At 39.8% G+C, this 22,575-nt stretch overlaps 1 protein-coding gene across 4 annotated transcripts in view; it reads left to right on the top strand.

Moving 5' to 3' along the window:
- Positions 1 to 22,575, top strand: part of LOC120714237 (A-kinase anchor protein 2) — a 91,754-nt gene that overhangs the window by 28,861 nt on the left and 40,318 nt on the right. For 3 of the 4 annotated variants that reach the window (XM_040000356.1, XM_040000355.1, XM_040000357.1), the window contains exons 4-8: positions 2,659 to 2,780; positions 13,078 to 13,192; positions 13,985 to 14,006; positions 14,823 to 14,948; positions 15,855 to 16,685. In XM_040000356.1, the coding sequence (XP_039856290.1) occupies positions 2,659 to 2,780; positions 13,078 to 13,192; positions 13,985 to 14,006; positions 14,823 to 14,948; positions 15,855 to 16,685 (1,216 nt within the window). Of the gene's footprint in view, positions 1 to 2,658; positions 2,781 to 13,077; positions 13,193 to 13,984; positions 14,007 to 14,032; positions 14,690 to 14,822; positions 14,949 to 15,854; positions 16,686 to 22,575 lie in introns of those variants that run through there. The other variant, XM_040000358.1, reaches the window with a different exon arrangement.

The following is a 22,575-nucleotide window of genomic DNA, read 5'->3' as shown; positions in this document are numbered from 1 at the left end:
TGTTTAAAAGATGCTCAGTTGGTACTAAAGTTACATTTAGTTCAATTAAATTGTTTTATATGGCGCAAAATAACAACAAAAGCTGATTCAAGGCGCTTAGAGCCAAAAGTGTGCTAATAAAAACACCTCCACACAGCAGCCTGAATTGTTGATATAAGGCAGGATGGATCCATGATTTCATGACCTCACCACCTGCATGATGCAGCCAAGATCATGAGACCAGGCAACATTTTTCCAATCGTCTGTTGTTCAATTTTAGTGAGCCCGTGAAATTGTAGCCTGTCCTGAGCTGAAAGACGGTGCACACGGTGCAGCCTTCTGCTGTCCATCCCCTTCAAAATTCTGCATGTTGTGCTTTCAGAGATGCTCTGCATATACAATTTGGCCGTTATCATTTGACATTTGCCATCGACGAGGCTTTTTTTATTTATTGGACCATGTTCTATAAACCCAGAGATCTCAGATCAGCACTTTCCTGAAATACTCAGGCCAGCCTGTATGGCTCCAACAAACATGTCACTTTCAAAGTCACTTAAATCACCTTTTCCCCATTCTGATGCTCAGTTTGAAACGCTGCAGGTCATTGTGACCATGATTACACATGCTTACATGCACTGACTTGCCACCATGTGAGTTTCTAAATATTTAATTAGGTGTGTTTGTGTCTGTGTGTGTGTGCGCGCACGGTGGGGGGAGTCACACGGGTAATTTTCAGCTCTATGACCTCCAGCCAAGCAACAGTTTGACAGTAAACAGCTAAAAGGTGAATCAGTGTTCCCGCTCCACTCTGTTGTGGTAACAAAGCAAAGCTCCAGACAGAAACGGAGACATTAATGGCGTAAACAGAGCTCTGGCATTATCTATAAAACATTAAAGAAATCCAGAGCCTGTGTGATGAGAAGATTGGCACCCTGGTTGATTTTCTGTGTTTAATACTGCAAGAACCAGACAAACAAACCTGGGGTTTAATGTGGGGCTTAATCTATATTGTTTATCCATGAAATGTAAACAGGGGGCTACAGGGACCACATGCAGCATATGGAATTTTTGTGTGCCCAGATATGTCTCTGGGACAAATCTGGAGACAGAAATCGAGACGCAATAAAATACCATAAAACACAGAACAATGTTGTTGGTTTTGTTATTATAAGGCATAGCGAAACAAGAATTGTTTCTTTAGCTTTTTAGTGTCTTACAAATCATTTAAACAGAAAGAGAGAGACAGAAGAAAATCTGCTTCATATTTTATCCCTGTTTAGTCTAATTTGAGAAATGTTTGTGCACCAAAATACCATCTGTCTCTTCACACAGCAGTAAAATGATCAAAGGAAATTTTTTCACTAAACTGCTTGTTTAGTAAAACTTAATAGAAAAGCAGCATGCTCACAGTGAATGTACTTAAATTTCTTTCCCTTTTTGGAATTCGAGAAAAAATAAATTTGTTATAGTTCACAGAAAAAAACACCCTTAGTTGAAGAAAACAACCTTGACTGTACATGATGATATTTAGCCGACAAAGCGCTTTTTATAACGTTCCTAACAAAATAACGTTGTTTACATCACGGAGAATGGTTGCTGTAGCTCTCTCGGGCTTGTGGGATTCGCCTTTAACAAAGAGTAGTTTCCTACGAGTAGCAGCTGAGTTCAGAGTTCCTGTGTTACATAAAAACTCCTACATGTTTGGTTATTTGTTCTAGCTGTGCTCGGCAGTGATTAGAGGAATCTAGCCCCCGTAACGGTGCTCCGGTGGCAGTTAACAGCATGTTTAACAAAAACACACTATCACAAAGATGCTGATGTAGTGTTTGATGTAGTCTGCTGATCTCCACAATCTGAACAGGTCGACAACCTTTTCTGCTCTAAACATTCTCATTTGGTCATTTGAGAAGACTCTATGCACCATTAGACCAACTGTATCCAAATAGTAAAGCAGGAGTGTACCATAAAGGCCTTATCAGTTAACAGGCTTCCAATGTGGCTGCCATTTATTAGAGCTAACAGTTACTCACTGGATTGATTTGACAGACAAATAATCACAACCTTTTTGTCAATTATTAATTGATTCATTGCCTGGTCAAATAAAGCACTCTGGCATGCTTTATTGCATTTTATTTATTACATTTCTTTCTTGTCAGTTCTAGAGTCTAGTGGAAAAAAATGCATCCGTGCTTCTAGTTTTTAAACCTTTGCATCTCTATTTCCCACCAACCTCAGTTTATATGCTAAGCCAACCAGCTGTGGAGTCATGGCATCGTGATCTTCTGATCAAACAGGAAAATAGGATAATCTATTCCAAAAGCAGTGGTTAAACTTGTGTGAACTTATCAACTCAGATTGATTGTTACGTATTGGCAGCCTGTCTGTTCTTGTAAATTAGATGGGGATTATCTGCAAACCTTAAGTCTGAGAGTGATTGCACCCTGGTGGGTCATTGCTGGGTCTCCTTCCACCAGTGGTCATCCAGAGGTTGAGAGTATCATATGCTCAGCCTTGTGGACAGCCACTTGCAATTAGTTGCAGACAGCAAAACAAAATTCAATACAATTACCAGTCAACCACGGATTTGTTTCTAGTCACAAGAAGGTTCCCATTCTATTTGTACTCTAGAGTGACTGAGCCGTTGCGTGAACTGAAACCAGCATTTCTTTGTGTCCTCAGTCCAAAGCTATGCGTGAGCGGTGGCTGCTCCAGGGCATGGGAGTGGAAGAAGAGGAGGCACGGCGGAAACAGCTGGAACAAGATGAAGAGCAAGGGAAGAGGCTGGAAGACATGATACACAGGTACAACACATGCAGTAACGAGGCTTGGGTTTAGTTTGCTCTTGGACATTCTGGCAGTGCTGCTGATTATCTTCTGTTGTGGTTAGAGTACAGTGCAGGACATAATACATTTGAAGTGGGATTAAACAAAAGGCAGAGCTGATATTAAACAGATGTAAGCAGCGGATTAGATTAATATTAACAAAAGTTGTCACATCCGTTTTTTTAATACTGAGCTTCTGTTTTTCTTGGTGGCACTCTGCAGCCAATTTGACATATTTCCAAGAATATCAGTTTTATTATCCCTTTTAGTTCTAGTCTTATATGTAGTCATCAAATAAGGGCTTCTTTTTTTTTTACATCTAATTCACAAAGAACACACTGGACATGCAAAAAAGGGGACATAGGAGGAAGAGAGTGAGATACATTTAAAGAATCAAAATAGAGTGATGTGACTCTTTTTGTGCTTCCTGTCTCTGTGCCTCCGGGAGGAGCTTCCTGATTCCCATCAAGTATTGCTGTGAGATAGTCACTTATTCCCCAGTGAAGTTTGGGGCATGAGATCATGAATAAAGTGCCAGCCAGTTCTTGCTATTGTGATTCTGGGTGTGAGATTGGGGTTGGGCTGCAGCTTTTCTTTCCTGAGACAGACAGAAAGCAGTAGAAAGCAGAGGCTTTGTCTGATTTCTAGTACTGCTTAATAGTAATGATGTAGACGCTGGTGTGCAATAAAATGAAACTGCACAAAATAAACGAGTGAGGTCTTTTCATTCTGGATACAAATTAAAAATGTAAAAAATATGTCCACATGAGATGGCCTTAATATAATATTGATATCCCCATATTTGGCAGGACCTGAAAAGATTAGCCTAGTTATAATAATGTATGCATGCTCAATGGTACAGAATTCGTAGTGAGAAGAAAATAGGGGGTTCTCCTCTTTTATTAGGGAAGAGAAACAGGAAGAAGCATGAAGCAGTGGAAACTGTTAATGTTGTATTTGGGAAAAAAGAAAAAGAAGAGGAAAAAATATTCACAAACTATTCTGCCAACAAAAACTAGCATGGATTCATAAAGAGTAAAGCTTAGCAGCATAGCAGGATAATGGCCTGTAAAAACAAATCAGTTAAAATGCAGTGGAGAGTCGTTGTCTCGTAGCTCGTGTATATGGGTGAGATCAGAGCACGCTCTGGGTGAATTTGGCATCAATGAGTGAGGCTCACTCCACCACCTCATTTATCAAATCTCTGTATGAAAGAGACTCTGTTAGCTACCGTAGGTTATCACTGCTGCCGAAATAACATCAACATGAAGCGTTGTCACGAACTCCAGGATAACATTTGCTCTTCTATAAACAGAACAGCCGTGAATGGTCACAGAGACAGCTTTGTAGGCCAGAGTACAGTTGTGATGGTGAAGCTGCCTCACGTGAATCACTTCATTCAGCTGCAGCTGAATAGAGCTGCTGTCTGATTTTTTTTTTTTTTAATATTGCAGTTGTGGTTTTAATTAGTTACAAAAGCAATTAAACTGTAAGGATTATTGTCTGCAGTCTGGTTTCACTCTCCTACAGTCCAGCCTTTTGAGCTAAATCAATTCCAGCTTTATTTATCTCTGCAACATGAAAACAAAGTGTTGCACAGCAATCACAAGTGACAGTCAAACTCTCTAGACAACTGTGTGGCATTGGAGATTTTTTGAATTCTGCATTCTCAAATCCTAAAAATACACACTGAGTTAGAACAACCGCAGTTAGCTCCAATAACAGCAACAGTGGGCCAGAAAGTCCTGAAGGCCATACTTTTCTTGATTCCCAGAAAGTTTTGGAGTAAATGTAGAAGTTGGTCAATGCCTTGTTGTCTTGCATACTAATCCTTTGTTTCACAAGGTAGACGGAGAGAGACAGACAATAGACAGATAGATAGATAGATAGATAGATAGATAGATAGATAGATAGATAGATAGATAGATAGATAGATAGATAGATAGATAGATAGATAGATAGATAGATAGATAGATAGATAGATAGATAGATAGATAGATGTGAATCAGGGTCTCAGATGGCTGCTGAAAAGTGCTTTAAGAGGAGCTCAGCTGTTTGGCATTAAAGTCTCAAGGCTTTCAGAAAACAAGCTTTTCCAGTGGGTAAAATAAAGCCACAGTGCTTGTGTGTGGGTGTTTGAGGAGTGTCTTTATAGTCACACAAATCCTAAACCTGAAACCCGGTAATGAAAACATTGTACACAAATAAACATGAAAAAATAAGTGTATGGCCACCTGAATGAGAGGCAGATGATGCATCAGAGGAAATTACTTCATAAGTATAATCAAATGGAACTCCCACACAGTCGTGCTTACTGCTGAAATATTTATTAAATTATAACGTTTCAGTCTGCCCGTCCTAGATTAGGTAGATTGATACCATATTAGCATTCTCTTTTATACACACACACAAACACACACACGCAGGAGCTAATCAATTATCACATTATCCAATCAGAAAAGCAGATGACTCAGTGATTCAATAAACACTTTAGCAGTAAAGGAGACGGCGTATAAAATTAAACATCAACAGTAGGAAAAAAGTGTGATGTCATGGTGTGAAGGTGGGAGATATTGGAGGACTTCCTGCTTTTAACACAAACTTCAGTGGACACTTTAAAGACCGAACGAGACAAAGACACAGCAGTTGCTCTTTTAGAGATACTTGTCTCATTTCATGCACCACAGAACGAAAGAAGAGGAACAGCTGTGCTGCTTGCTGAGCATTAAATGCAACACAATAAGTGTTATTGGATAGTCCAAAGGAACAGACAAACCACTGAATAAGAATTTGGTTAACATTAGGAAAGTATCAGCACTGACTAGTTTTGACCTTCAACTGGTGATCACGTAAAGTAAAGGGGGGGTGCAGTGGTATCTTTGTGTAGGCCATTTCATCCACATACAGTACTTGGACAGCACAGACAGGAGGAAGGAGAAGACGTTAACTTTGCAGAGCCTGGAGAACACACAGACACAAGGAGACAGAATGAGAGAGAGTGGAGGCAGCAGTGGTAGTTTTACAGATATCCCTATCATTACATGGACAGCCTAAGTAAACACAGAGAGGAATACAGCACTGTGACCCGAGCTGTACCCACACTGTGCTGCTTTTGGATCATTGCTTGTTTCATGTTGCACAGACAGCGTTGTGCGGATGTCGCTGTCACTGTTGGGGAAACGTGTGGTTTTGTTTTTTATGTACAGCTTGTCCTCCTACATATTCAAGACATGGAGAAATATGGTTTAATCTTTTTTAGAAATCAGAAAATAGCTTCACTAAAAGAATACAGGTTTTGAATTCAAAGGTAGGCCAGCGCAGTCTTTATTTAAACATGTAGAGCGCGTACGTGTGCACAATCTCACATTTCTATTTGTGCACTCGCTAGGACCATTTTCCCTAATTTTCCCAGTAAATCTGCAGTGACCTCCATTGCCCAGCAGATCAATAATGTTCCATCTTTTCATCACCTTGACTAACTATCAATAGATTACCAGACCAGAAAATCTGCAAGTGCAAAAGAGCCAAATGGGGACACATGAGGTCCAGCTGGCAGTCTGACTACAGCAAAATATACTTATTGCAACAAGCCCAGTGAAATGCCCTGTGTTGTGTTACATAACGCTCCAAGAGTATTTGTCTTTTGCCTCGCAGTGGCAGTATGAGAGCAGTTTCTATCTGTGCTTCAGTTCAGATCATTCCACGGCAGTTTCAGCTTGCAGAGTTCACCATATCAGCATTTCACAATCACACATTTGCCTCAGCTGTAAAACCAGACCAGACAGAAACCATTTTAGCTTGAGCCAAATGTGACTGCTGTGAAAACAAAGTCTTTCCTCACCATAACTAAATTAAAGGCCAAAATTAGTCCCTCGGTGTGACATATTTGAGACAAGAACACCAAGCTAGAATCAGCTAGAATAGAATAGTTAGTAAATTCCTTACATTTTGTGGGTGGGACACCAAAAAGGAAAGACTGAATTGTGTTTATTGTGTGCTACATTGATTTTCTCTTCCACGGATGTTACATTGCAGGTTTCAACATAAATACTTTATAAGTTAAATTTGAGCTAAAACAGTTAACTTGACAGAAAGTAGTCAAAAGTAATTTGGTAAGGGATAAATTTGTTTAGTTTGGTAGCAACAATACTTTATACCCTCTACTTCTCAGGTGTAGTGATTTTTTATTTATTTTTTTGTAGCTGGACTATCAGCATCTATAAAACAATTCATTAAAGGCCCACACTTAACTCACTAAAAACATCGCAAGAAGTCATAGACTTTATTAAAACTGTCTAAATTCCTTAAAATCATCAAGCTTTTTACTGTTATTTAATACATATACATCTAAAATATAGTGTTTTTAAGGTTATAGACAAACCCTTTTCAATTTGCAGCAAGCTGGGAGAGACGATGTATTTTGTGTTAAATCTACATCATAGGTACATTGTAATTTATGCCTAAATTATCCTTCTGCTGTGAATCTGAGTTTGCGGTGTAGCCCGCTTAAGTAACCATTGTCATTGACAGGTCTGCATTTACAACACATAAGTATAAATCCACTGTAAAAAGCCTGCACTTTACACATCAACTTGCACTCCTGTCTGTTTCACTTCCTGTCAGCCGTCAGTTTTCCTTCCTTTGCACTCTCATTAGTTAAATTCATCTATGATCATTTATCCAGTCAGCCTCCCCAGTTTATACTCCCTGATGTTTCAGTCTGTCAGTTGCCAGATCATCTGTTTTCCACCAGCTTCTAGTGTCTCCATTGTTCACAGTACAGTAGATCTCATCATGTGTTCATGCTTCCTGCATGTATGACCCCTGCCCAAATTAAAGATTTTGATTATTTCCCCTCATATTATTGTGGCGTATATGCTTTGCATTTGTGTCCATACGTCTTGCCTTTTCTTGCTCTCTGTAGCACAATCTGTGACTGTAAACAACTGAGCAGATTAAGACTTATGCAGCATAATGCATCTTTAACTTTGTGTGCAAGCTTTAGCACAGGACAGTTAATCATTCAAGCAGAAAGGATCAAAGAGCTGCATGAGTTACAGCTGCCCCGTGTGGGTGTGTGAATGCAGGCTATAAAATGATCATAACCAAAGAGTAAAAATAAGAGATTACAGAGCTGGAAATGGATCGTGTGCAGCTTGCATCTTCGCCAAGTGATTTGACTCGACAGAACAACACTCAGGAGGGAAACAAGACAAAGTCAGGGTCTGAATATAGATTTCTGGGCCTGTGTGTACAATCTTAAAGAGTGATTTCACTCTTTGACTACATAATGTGTGGGAGTAATGGTTTTGTGAGTTAGCAAATTTGAAATGGGAAGCAGGCGTTTCTTTTGGAGTAGGGAGAAGAAGACGAGAGTCTTCCATCCTACTAGCCTATTTATGTGGCTAACTTATGTGTTGTGCTAAATGTTTTTGTTTGTTTGCATTTGAATTTCAAGGCTAGTGATACTAATTGGTGCTGAGTCAGTTTACCAGCCTGCACACTCAGGATGCACACAGAATTAAAAGAACACTGACAAACAATTATATCTCATTAAAACCTTAGAGCACACTATAAACCAGCTATTATAGGCAGCACAGTGGCTCAGTGGTTAACACCATTTCATCACATCAAGAAGGGCCTCCATTTGAACCAAGAAACCAAGTTAGGAGCTTTCTGTGTGGAGTTTGCAAGTTCTCTGGTTTCTCCTACCCCTGAAAACCATGCTGTGTTAACCCTGCCTATGTGCAGCCTACCCTACTGTACATGTATTTATACCTTCAACCTCCTCGCTGTTCTAAATATTGAAAAGCTATAAATTGAAGTACAGCTTCACTTATAAATACACGATGTGGTTGGAGCTTCTTCCTCTCTCGTCCTCTCAGTGTGTCATTGCTTTGTGTGTTCCTGTATCTCTGACAGCCTGCGTGCACATGAATGCATGCTCTCACACACGCACACACTGAAACAGATGTCGGCTCTTCCTCCTCTTGTGTGATGTGGAAAGCAGTTGCTGCTGCCCACCCAGGCGTATCCATGGCAACTGGACTGTGGTTGGCTGACAAGGCGGGGACAGTGACATCACTGGTCTCATTCAAGGAGTGCCACAGAGATAATAATGCTGCTGACTTCTTTTGTAAAAGAAGTGTAGCAGGAGAGTTAAAGTCATGAGCCTGGTTCTCTGTCTTTCCCACCCTAAAACAACTAGCTTTCCAGCTATAAGCACTTCATTTTACTTTTTTTATTTTGTTTTTCTGATTTTCACAAGTCTAAATTTATTTGATGGATATTCTTAATACTAATATGTTAAATATTATGGTGTTTTACTAATAATTAACAAGTAACGGACCTCATATAGAGTCTGGGATTAGGTACAACAGCTGCAGTTTTTCCTCACTGAAAAACTACCAACCAGTGTAACAACCCTCTCACCCAAAACTAAAGTTTACGGAGTTTTATTGTTGGCATGTTAAAGGTTTCCCCACTAGAGGGTGCCAGACACCCACATCACGAATGCAGTGTCACTCTGTCTTTACTTTTTTGCCCGCATTGCTAGAGATCATGCATTTGCGAAGAATAGACTAGTTGTGTAAAGGGTGTTTACACAAATGTCCTGACATTGGTTTGAACCAAAGATTTCACATTTGGTGTCACCTCTTCATAAGATTTGTTGCCACTGACATTCAGTCCAGTCCTTCTGTAATTTGGCAAACTTCATCCTCCCTTGCTTTCTTGCCTTAAAAATGGCGACTTGACAGCCAACCTTCCATTGAGACCATTTCTAATGAGGCATCAGTGAACAGTAGATGATTTAGCTGAAGGTCTGGATGCATCTTTTGGGTCCTGTATCAAGATTTTGATATATTTCTTTCCTATTTCTTAAGGAAATTACTTTCAGATGCAACTCATCCAATGTAGATTTTTAGCCCTGTCATTTCTTCATCTATCCTCCTCTTTTCCAGTTTCCTCAGATTTTTTTAAGCACACATTGCACATCATCCTAAATAACATGTATATATATATATATAGATGCTTTCCGCTATTGGCTCTTTTGGGAATCACGTTGTTAATACAGAAAATACTATTTTCTATCTGTCGAACTGTTATCTTTGCTATTTCCCATAGATTCAACAGAAAAAAAGTGAATAAATTATGGTTGTTTTTTTGTTTTGTCTGTTTGTTTTTTTACAAACAAAGTGCCTAAGGATATAATTTAAAAGTGAATAAAGCAAGAACTTTGAAAGACCTTTAGAAAGCCTGATTACTTGGAAATAAAATATAAAGAAATGAGACTTTTGCACTATACCGTACACTACCTGACATTGTTAAAATGTAGCAGGATGAGCTTCCATTTTGACAAGACCTCTTGCAGCTCAGAGGAAGCTGAAGTAAAATCCTTTTCCCACTAGAAAGGAAATGAGCTCTGGGGGAGCTGGAAAGAGCAGTCACATGAGTGGCAATAGCTTGTAGAGACATCTACTGTGGTTAGATAATACCTACTGTAGGTAAAAGCAAAAGATTTGGGAATCTTTAATTTCCTGTGTACCACTGTACAGTTTATGTGTGAGTGATCTAAACGCCACAGTACTCTGTATGTTTAGACTCTTTAGACTTTTAAACCAATATTTTATCTTTAATTTGCAGCAGTGTTTTTTCTTGGGTATTTTGACTTCCAGATGCCAGTTTAGTTGTGACGTTTGACAGGATAACATCTGGAAGTTTGATACTCTGACACCTATGTGGGAGTGCATGGTACTGAGTCGCAATTATTCAGTGTATCTGAGCAGTGTGACTTCATCACAAATCACAGTAAGTTCAGTTTATTCAGTAGCCATATTTATACAATCAGCTCTGGCCTCTTGAGTGCTAATTAGACATGTCACTAATTACATTTCTCCAGCTTGTACAATTTTCAGTTCCATCAGGTGCCAGTAATATAAAAACAGTTTGACAGATGTTAAAGTAAATTGCTTTACTTCAATTCAGTCATTCTGAAAAATATAAAAGTTTAATTAAAAATGTTTTAGTAGGTTAGAATTGCAGGGAAAAAAAACGTGTGAATATAATCAGGGACACTGTAACAGTTTACATTAAGGTAGTTGTTTCTTTGCATTCATATAAGTAATATATTAGCTCCTTATTAAGCAAGCATTTATACCTTATTCTGCATCATGACTTATACCTCTAGTCGTGAGAAAGATCTTACTTTGAATGGGGAACAGATTCTGAATTAGAAAGACCTCATTTAGAGTTATTTGTAGTTAGTTTTGTTACATAAGAAGAGATCATATTTAGTTAGTGCTACTAAGACTAATGTTGTGCTACTCACAGACTGTAAAGTTGGTACCTCTTTATAAAGCCGTTTTCTGTTTGGAAATAGGAGTCATTCAGAAAAATGTTGGTGTAAAGAAGTGGCTTACAGTGACTTTTACGGAAACATAATCCCACATACCAGATTTTAAAAATCCCAGCTAATTGCTTTAAGAAAGAAGAAAAAAGAAGAAAAAAAATGTGATTATTTTGAACTGTGAGTCATGCTAATCGACTCAAATGGACGCTAAGAATAAAAATATGGAGTTAGAAAAAGCTCAAAGGTCACTTATAGTAATTAGCTTTTGTACCTTAAAATAACGTGTGGCCTTTTTCTATTTTTTCCACGTTGTGACCTTGTAATATCGCACATTGTTCTGTCATAAACAGATAAAACTGATTGTATGACATATTCATATGATCATTTTTAGATATTCATGCTAAGATTAGTGTGCTACTTAAAAAAATAATAATTACACATTGTGGTGCAGTCCTTGCCTCTAAGTTCAGTGTTGAGTAATTGTTTCTCCTACCATCAAGGCTAGAGTTAAAGATAGAGGATCGCTGTATTTATAAATAACTGACTGCGGTCATTTCTTCCAAATATGAAGATGAGAGAAAATGCTCACAAGTTACTTAAAACTTAATAAGCTAAATAAATAAATAAAAAAGCCCCAAATGTTCCACTTCATCATGAGTCAGATATGCTGTATTATGATCATCGGTACACACTGATAAGATGCTGGTGCTTTACAGAATAGAGAGTGGTTTTACAACAGCTGCCTTGTATTTTGCAATATTTGTTACAAGTTTTCTGTAGCAAAGGCAGACCTGTTATTTTGGAGTACCCAGACCCCTGAACTGTATTATTTCAAGCAACACTGACTCACCGGCACAGTTAATTAACAGCACAGTTACATAAACTAATTATTTTGCTAAGAAACTAGTTTTCACAGGAAAGCAACATTTCACATAGAAGTACTAAAAAACTGATTTTTGCAATCTGCATATTTACCGCATCAATAAAAAAAGGTTCATGAGCTCATATGAATGAAGTGTCTTTGAGCCTCACAGTAAGTCTTTGTACTGCTGCAGTGCTCTTCAGTTTGCTGAAGGTGAACCTGGGTAGCAACGCTGACAGTATAGACTGTGTTTTTCCTTTTTTTTAAAAATTATTTCAGGTTTTCAAGTGACTATCGACAATACAGTGAGATATTTTCAAAGCAAATCCTCCAAAATATCTAATCAGATATATGTGGTCTACTCATTCTAACAATCAGTGCACTTGTTTCTGTAAACTCCTTCAGATAAGATAAAGTGTTCAGGGTCGAAGGTGCAAACGGGACGACTGACCTCTACTAATTCTTGACTACTCTGGGAGAATTGTTGCTAGCACTGTTGTGAGCCATAATGTGTCTTTTACATGATGTCACACACATTGACTCACAAATTCCTGATGTCCCAGAGGATTGTATCCTGAAGTAAGGAAGCTTGGTCCTCCTCCCTTAATGCTTCCTAGTATTGTTGTTGCATCCATCTCTTAAATGTCCACGTCAGCATTATGTGTGTACTTCCATGTGAACATTTTAGGTGCAATTTAAAGGATGGCAGTAATGACTTAACAGTCCTTAACGGGAATTTGTTTAAAAGAAGTTATAATTAACTGAATGCATTTGCATTGCATTAAGCCCTCTGAATAGCAAAAGCAAAAACATGTTGTTATCATAGCAACAGAGAGAAATGGTTCATAAACCTGCTGAAGGAGGATGTGGAGTTTTTCCTGTTGTACAAAGCTTTTAACCAGATGATGGCATGTTTTTCTTTGCAAGTTCTTTAAAACCTACCAAATCTACCTGGTCGTTTCTCATGTTAAGCATCTGGATGATATGCTGATGAAAATTGTGAACCTGACAATGAGCCACAGTTAACTTTGGATTTGCCTCTTGTGTTTTTGTGTATTTATAGGCTCGAGTCTGAAATCGGTGCACTCGAAAGTGAAGAGTCTCAGATTTCAGCCAAGGAGCAAGTTCTTCGAGAACGCCTGAAGGAGACAGAGCGCTCGATAGAAGACCTGCAGAAGGTATAAAAACATGAAGTGATTCAGGCATTGTTGAATCAATACAGACTTACTATACCCCAGCCCTGCTCAGGATGTGCAAGTCTTCTTTTAGTAGTTCAACAGCTCATTTTAATTTACCAGCTGTGCTTTAGGTCACGGTAAATGGTATTCCGAATAAACTAACAAGTAAACAAACTGCATTAAAAGTGCTCAAAAAAGATGGTCGTGCAATGTGTGATCAAAATGTTTTTTGACTCCGATGATAAACAAGAAATGTGAGTGATCCCTTTTGCACTTCTGCATCGCTACTGCTATTTGACCACTGGAACATGCCCATCTTCAGTTTCATATTGATTCTCAAAAATGCACTGTAATCAAACATTAGCTTTTCTTTTTGTTTCATGTTGACAATAGTCAGTTATAATTAGAGCTGCAGCTATGACCCAAGCACCTAACACCAGTCTTCAGTGGAGGAGTGCATAGTTTCTGAGACTGAAAGTGGCACACTGGGTTATGAGTCCTTTTTTTCCCACACTCATAAGGTTGTGCACTGTAGATTTATCCCCCAGGGTCAGTTTCTCAGTGGAAACTTCTATTTCCTGCACATTTTCAGGCCACATCAATGCAATCCTTGCTCAGTAGCCATTCTATTTACCACATTTAGCTCCTTAGAGTTTGTTCTCATCCCCAAACCTGTTGGACTCAAGTAGCACCGAAAGTAGTAAACACAAAAATACAGAATTGACTGCTGGTGCACACTTTCCCCCAAAAAACGAAGTTCAAACTTCTTTTTTTGTCTTTTCTCTCTTTCAGAGTCTGATGTCGCAGGATCAAGGTATGGGCAATGACACCCGTGCGAGCCTACAAACATAGACATGTTAACTGAAACTGCACAGAGTGAGGTGTGTGTGATGTGTGCATTTGTGTGTGTGGATAATAGTCTCGCTGAGGCAGGAGAGATGCAAGCCAGAGCTCGCTCCTGAACCCCCAAACACACACTAGCAGAAACTACATAGACACCGGCATGAAAAAGCACTCAAAGAGCGCGCGGCTCAGCGAGACTATTGAAGCTCACACACACACACACACACACACACACACACACACACACACACACACACACACACACACACACGCACGCACAAGGCCATGACTCTGCAGCCTGCAGTCACTGGCTTTATCCTCATCCCATTCACCAGCAAGCCCTGTAAGCCCCAAAAGCTTTGTTCCTGCTGTCACACACACACATAGACACACAAGAACACACACAAAGCAGTAACATATACACAAATACAGACACACACACACACTTCTGCTGCATAAGCAACGAACCTCAGGGGTACTAGAGTTGCTGCGGACAGAGAAACAGAGCTGAGGAGAGTTAGATGGTGTGTGTATGGGTGGGTGGATGTGTTGAATAGAGGCGGGCAGGGTCACACATGGGTGTGGTTAGTTACCCTGTTGTGAGGCCGGACTGTTTGTGTGTTTTTGTATCAGGGTGGACTCCACATCATTGAGGTGTGTGTATGCGTGAATACCCGGTGTGTGTTTGTGTGTATTGGCATGTAGCTAATGTAAGTGTGTGTGTGTGACTCACAGCCTCACAGCTTCATCTCATTGTCATTTCCCCTCCTGTGCTCCTGCTCACTAGATGCCACTGGCTGCATGTCTGCTCCTCTCTCGGACCGCATGGACCCCGATCCCAACCACCTCGCCCTGGCCACGCAGCACCAGACTGGCCCACCTGCCCTGGGCGACAACGCCAGACCAAGACCTGGTAAGACTAAGGGAGGAGAGGAGGGTAAGGGAGGGGGAGGGGGTGGAGAAGAGAAGAGAAGAGTGAGGGAGGGAGGAAGGGAGGACAGGACAGGACAGTTCTGGGCCTCAGCCAAGTTGGATTATAACCTGCATAAACTCACACGGAGTCTGAAGCGGCACCGATACCTTTTCTGTAAACTAATCAAATCTCATAAACTTTTTTAAGTTAACTTAACCACATGTATGGAAGCACATGGGCTTCGGTGCTTTTCATGATTGTCTGTATTAGAGAACGTGGAAATTTAATTATAATAATGTAATGGATTATGTATTAGTAGGTGCTAACACAAGGTCAGCTTTGTATCGGTTGCGGAAGCCACATTATTCTTTACACAGGGAAGATACTGAGAGCATGGGGAAACTATTAACATAGCTTTTTACTTATCACCTTTAAAAAAAAAAAGTAGGGGGAAACATATAAGTTTCACTACTATGCTTCACAATGCTGCAGATTTTGAGGTAAGGAAAGATCCACAAAATAAAATCTCAGCTTCTAGGGAACTGTGGGAAACGTGTAGTATAAAAAGTATTAAGCTTCAATTCATATATTTATAGAATGCCAAACCATTTGTTCAGGCTTTGATCGAGATATTTTCCTTTTATAGTTTGATTAATTTTTGAGAATAAAATAAAATCCTGGTTATGTGTTTTTTACTAATTGCACATTTAGCAGTAAACAGAAAACACTATGTCCCTGTCCTCACGCCTCACTTCATCCACTTTTTTCCCTCCCATCATCCCCCCTTCCCTTTCCTCACTCCAAACCCAAACCCCTCCACTGGTCCCCCACCCCTTCACTCTTCCTTCCTTGTTCCCCACTCCCTTTTTGCATCAAATCTTCCCTACTCCCTTCCCTCCTTAACAGCCATGTTTGCCATGGAGATCAACGTGCAGCACGACCCGCAGACTGGTGAGCAGCGCATCCTCTCGGCCAACCGCGTGAACCCGTTGGATGCAGCTTCACGTGGGGTCAAAGTCTACGACGATGGCAGAAAAGTGGTCTATGAGGTCACTTCCTCTGGGGGCGTGTCCACCACCACCGTAGAGAATGGCTGGAGCTCTGAGCAGGTTGACCAGCTGATCCAGAGAGCTGCCAGACCTGTAGTACGAGGCGGGGACAGCGGGAGGGGTCAGGTGACAGTGACTCCAGCTGCCCCACAGGCGTATGTTTCTCCAGCAGATGTTGATGATCTGTCCCCACCCTCCTGTGCCCCGCCATCCATCCCTTCTAGCCCACCAGCCCAGGTTACACTCCAGAGGGAAAGCCGTCTGGGCATGATGCCCCCCTCCTCTGCTGCCGTCACGACCCAACCAACATCCTCAGGCCACCCGGGCACCGAGCTCACTTCCCCGCCCCAGGCCAGCGTGGAGCACCCAGTCACCATGGTGTTCCTCGGCTACCAGGACGTTGAAGACATGAGCGAGAGCAGACAACTGTTGGGATTCGACGGCGCTGTGAAGGCTGAGGTTGTTCTCATCGATGAAGATGATGAGAAATCACTGAGAGAGAAAACAGTCACCGACATCTCCGTCATCGACGGCACAGCAGCAGACCTCGTGTCGGGCCGGCCAGTCACGTCTGAAGCTGTCAGCACCGAACTGTCTTCTGATGGCCGTGAGCCTGACAGTACCTCCTCGCCCCCTGCAAATCCAGAAGCCAACACGGTCCCCCCACCCGGCCTCACCCCTGCTACAGGTACAGACAAGAGGAAACGCTGCCAGTGCTGCATCCTCATGTGACTGAATCTTCTCCCTTCTTCCACCCTTTTATTATTACCCTCTTCTCCTCTGTCTTTGGATGATTACTAACAGAAGCCCTGCCTTCCTCCTCCTCCACCTCTGGACTCTGATCGGCTGGCACACTCATACACGCATACACGCTCTTGTCTGACTGTTGACTTTTTACTCAGTTGCATTACCACCTCTACATCTCTTCTCTTTCATTATCCTCTCTGTCAACACGGAGGCTCTTTCTTTCCATCTGCCGTCTCCTTAGACAACACAGAATATTTTGGAAATTCATGCAGGAAGCAAGCTGCTGTATTGCTGCTATACTTGTGGTGAAATCAGACAGAGAGATGGACAAAATTGATACTGGTTGACAAACAGCTTAAAGAGGGTCGTACAAAGCCAATCTCAGCGGTCAGTAAGACTTTATGGACAATCAACTCACATTGATATGCTCTCTAACCAAACAGTATGTCTGGTTCTAAGGACAATCAAACAGCTCATCTCCTTTACTAAGCCAGTTCTTAAAATATTAAAAAAGACAAACACAGCCTCAGTTATATATTTTTTTTACTTCTTTACTCACTCACAACCCTCCTGCTGTTGTTTTAACACATAAGACACATAAACAACCACACACGCGACATACAAACTCAAACAACCAACTCCTTTCCTTGCGCAGTCTCTCACTGATGAGGAAGGAAAGGTGGGTACTCGTTGCCTTGGTTTCTTTATGTGCCTCTTTCATTCTACCACACTGATAGTCCTAACAGAGATTAGAAGTAATTAGATATTAATTTCTTTTTTTAATTAGCTAGCTAATTTTTTTTTGTTTTTTGAAACTTAAAGGACTCTGAATTGTTGAGACAATGTTTTCCTCCAATGGGAAAGCGAGTCTTTGATGCTGTAGTTAATTTCTCTCTTTTTCTCATCCATCTGTCTCCATCTTCCTCTCTCTCTGTCGCTCGTTCTCTCTGGTGTTTCCTCCATCGACTTCAGCTATTCCACTGCTGAGGTCATTTCCTCTGATTCTGGCACTTCCTAACTCAACAGCCAATGAGAAGCTGTGGAACACCTTTTGGCAGCCATTAGGATCTGCACAGTCAATTTTCCAGTGTTTCAAAACACTACAGAGCACAGGAAGCTAAGGGCAGCTTAACAAACACTCTGGCAGTGAGGGAACACGCATTTATACCTATAGAAACAACCACTAACAGCCTGGGCACAAACATGTGAATAATGAATATTAACGAGCACTACCACTACTAAATTACAACTATAATAGCTGTGCTCAAATGAGCTTTTAGACAGTGATCATGTGCAAATTACAATCAGCGTTTTTTTGTCCATTAAATTCACTTCATTGTCTCCACCAGAGATCCATTATACTCTTTCAAGTGCAAAGAGACTGAAAACACTGCCAGCTGTTGCTATAGCCGTCAACCAGGCCCTCGTTTACAAGGGTGCTACAAATTATCAAGGCCTGGTTGTCATTATAACATAGTATATGTTACACTGCATTGGCTTGTTTTCAGAAAAATCTCTCAAAAGCAGCAATTGTGCTCATTCAGTTGAATGATAATGGATGCTCTGGAACGACTTTACTTCATTTCAAGTGTCTTTCATGTTGGGTAGAACAGGGAGGATGGTGGTGCTCAATATAGATCTTTTGAAAAGATTTTTGGAGAGTTAATGATTACACTTTGCCATTGTACCCTGCAGAGAGACAAATGAATGAGGTCACTGAAGCTATAGGGACCAGATAAGAAGCACGTGATTGAAGGAAATGACTGCGCTTTTTCGGCCATGTTGGAAGGTTCTTATGACCCAGATAATTAGATTTAGGGGTATTCTGTGGCTCAGGTGTGCCCCTTGATATAGGAACTATAAACATCATGAATATAACTAAATCTAAAACACAGAACGGAACCTAAACTATTTAACTAAAGGGAATAAATTGGACACAGGATGCTAAACAATCTTTTTTTTTGAGTGCACTACTTTTCTTTCTTTCTTTTTTTTTTGCTTTACTCATCCTGATTCTACTGAAGAACATAGTGTTTTTTTTCCACACTGTGTACCAACTCTGATCATCACAAATAAGAAACAAAATACTATTTAACAAAAACTAGCAGATTTCAATAATTGCTTATTTTCTTTTGTGGCTCTGTGCACAGCCATACATCCTTTTAATAAACATGCTTCAGTGTGATTGGCCACTGCTGGTGTCAGTCAGTCCAGCTGGCTGTGTGATTGGCTCGTCTGGTTTCCAGTGTAGATACAGAATGTAAATATGCTCTATATTCTATTTAGTGATGATTTTATTTTCCACATCTATATAGAGATCAAGAGATAATTATAGTTATTATGGTACTAGGCATTGTTAGAATGTCCTGTGATACCATATAATGACTGTATGAGTGCACACACGAGAGCTTTGTATAATTTCATTCTCTCACTTCACTGCTGTGTGTATTATTAACAGCACCCATCTTATGACCACCACAAGCTTTTTTTGGCCAAAAATAAAATAGCCAGATGTACTAGACATAATTATTTTATTTATCTGCACAGAACAAGCGTGAAGGCTGGAGACATTTGCCTGTTCAGATTTACTGAAACATGAACAATTACCTATAGCTATTTGTTTTTAAATAGTGAGGACACTATGCAGAGAAGGGTTTTAAGGAAAGTATAATGTTAGTTTCACTAAAGTGTGAAGGTGATAGGAAGTAAAGCAGAGCAAAGAAAAGAAAGAAACACCTATAAATGAAAATACAAATCCCAAAATAGCAAGACGGATCTTGATATAGAACCTGACTGATCCAGTTTGCTTGTTTGGGAATGTGCCTGTGTTTTTCATGTAATGCAAAGAGGTATACAGTGTATGGACAACAAATTTGTTGAGTTTACCAGCCCCACTGCCACGCCTGCAGTACTCCTCTGACTCTGTAGGGGTCTCTGTTTTCCTGTCTGCCTGCCCTCATGATTGTATGCACTGTTAAAACAGAAAGGAGCCATTTTCTATTGTTCACACTCTCTCTCTCTCTCTCCTTTCTCTGGTTATGACTTCACACTGTACTCCAGTCTTCACTCTCACTCTCTCGCTCTGTCTTTTCTGATGTCTGTATCTTCTCTCTATCTTTGGTCAATAAAGCTGAGTTTCTCCAGTTCCCCCCTGCTGTCTCTCGCTTGTTGTTCTTTCCATCTATAACTAACATTCACTTTTTTATTGGCTGCTGACAATGAGAGCACAAGCTGTCCTTACTGCACCCAGCTGTTATAATACCCACTGCCACTAACGAGCACGCACATTGTGTTTTCAATGCTCACCTAAGACACTCTGGACATCTACAAAGACACTTTACAGACCAGTATATATATCTCAGTTGTGATGGGTTTTTAATAGCATCCCTTTAAACTATACTGAATATAAATACATTTAAAATGCAGTCGGTCAGTGTGAAGGAGAGGAAGGTGTATGGTTGTCTACAATTCATACATACAATTTTAAAAACAGTTTCAATAAGTTAGAAATTAGAGTCACTGTGTAGATGCACATTAGAATAATTTTATAGTATTAGTTACAAATATTCTATACACAACTATTACAAAATACAACAAAATCTTGAAAATATGGATTAACTGAATCATTTACAACATTTTTTTAATGTGAAATGGTTTGAATTTTGAAGTGGCCTAACTGAGACATAGTAACTGGCCTAACACAGACACTGTAACATGGTGTGAGTCTGTTCCTACAAAAAATATCAGCATATTAATATAAGATGCTGTGCAAGTTTTTTTTATGGATTTATTTTACAGTATGACTTATCACTGTTTATGAAAATCTGCTCTAGTAGTGCTGCAACAGTCCTACAGGGAGAGATACTGGGAGTATGTGATATCTAATAAAATGATATGATTCAAAAGAAAAGGTTGATAAGACAAGTGTTAAGAAAGCATTCAGATTCCGAGAGTAAAAGTACTAATTTTACACTCTAAAAATACTACATTACAGGTAAAACTATAAATGGGACAGTGTATTTATAGCTACAAGAGAAAGAAAAACACTGGTATATATTTAGCATCTCAGTTCTACAACAGTCGGTGTAGGTTGGAGCTAATTATTAATCATTTTATTTACTGGTGCTCTAAATATGTGCTTGCAAGTCACACTAATCATCTTTTTTTTAACTGGAAAGAAATAACACTACTGACAAACATCCATCATCAGGCACAATACTTTCTCCGAGCAAAAGTTCAAACCAATAAATTGTAACAAATGAAAATTTCTGTTTCACATGTATACGATTTGGGGTAGTTCAATCTATAACAAAGCATGATACTGTGCAAGCTGAGCACAGCTACATTCCACCATTGGGCACAACCTCAGGAAGGTAAGTATTTGAGAAGGTAGATAAGAAGGAATGTAGGAAGGAGGGCAGAATGACTGACAAGCGAATTTACTTTTAGGAAAGTAGCGGGCAGTTACAAGGAAGTACAAGTACACTAAACAGTACACTAATAAACAGAATCACTTGTCCACTCATCTGATTTTATTGACAACTCACAACTTCACAACAGTAAAAGAAAAGGGTGAGGTAGAGAAAAAGAACCTGTCACACTATGAATTTTGCACTACAGAAACACGGACAAATAGTGCTCATAAAGCACACTTCTGTAGGACTCTATTGAGATTTTACACAGCAGTTGTGCTGTATCATCTTTCCTAATAGTTTGTATTTATATTGGTTTGCAAATCTTTTCCATAAGATATAATTCAGGGTGATAAATGATTCTCTTAGGGAAGTCGTGACAACCAGTATCTGGAAATAGCAATCAGGTTGCATACACACTCTCAGTGCACAGGATGGGTGTGTATTGTGTGATAATCAACAGTAATTGACTTATCTTTAGCCAATGGCAGCCTAGTGCCTTTAACAGAAACCAGGACTGCTATAATTATTGCACACACAGGCATACTCACACACGACAGGATAATAATATATGTGCCAAGAGCTACTCCACTATACGAGCATGCATCATTGAGATGAAGGAGATTTGGCCAGCTTCAAGCCCCCTTATTCACAGAAGTTCCTCTTATATCACCTGAACAGAAGTTCAGTCACGCTAAAGCACAAGAAACAGAGTAATGATGGAAATTAAAAAGGTGGAACTAAGAGTGCACATGGCATAAAATCATTAAAAAAACCCAGCAAAAATGGAAACAAATTCAAAAGAGAAATTATACGACAGATGCAACTAATGTACAACGCAGTCATCCTGAGTTTTAACAGAGTGCCAAGTATTATTTCCTTTTATACTACAAGGTTTATTACAGGTCTACCACTACTGGTGCTGATGCTACTAATTCTGCTACTGCTACCACTGCATGCCACCTTTACTAACACCACTTTCATTAATTTCACAGCTGTCCTTCTTATTGTTCTTTTTAGTTACTCCTTGCCAGAATGTAGTTGTGGGGTGTAAAGTGATATCAGATTAATAAGCAAAAGCACTCACTGAAGTGTAGGGTAGTTTCATGGTGTAGCAGAGTTTAGTATTGAATAGTTTCATTTATAATGCTTTAGAAATGACATTATATTTTACAAATATTAACAGTAATATGTGCAAAAGCTACACCATCTAAAAAGCAGCAATAATAGAATGTTAATCAATCAAACTTGTAATCAAACCTTAAAGAACTCTAAATTTAAGTATTTTATTTTAGAACAACAGTAAAATTACTGCTGCTAACTGCTAACTACTGTAGCTTCAGCAGTGGCAAAATTAGCATAGTTGTGACAGGCATAGTAGTAGCAGGAGTTTAGCCCGTACTATCAATGATTGTCCTG

This window comes from Simochromis diagramma, unplaced genomic scaffold (genome assembly GCF_900408965.1).
Source record: "Simochromis diagramma unplaced genomic scaffold, fSimDia1.1 OVJJ01000596.1, whole genome shotgun sequence".
In the NCBI taxonomy this organism is placed as follows: Eukaryota; Metazoa; Chordata; class Actinopteri; order Cichliformes; family Cichlidae; genus Simochromis; species Simochromis diagramma.
The sequence above is the reverse complement of the archived record's forward strand: the minus strand, read 5'-3'. Positions and strand labels throughout refer to the sequence as shown.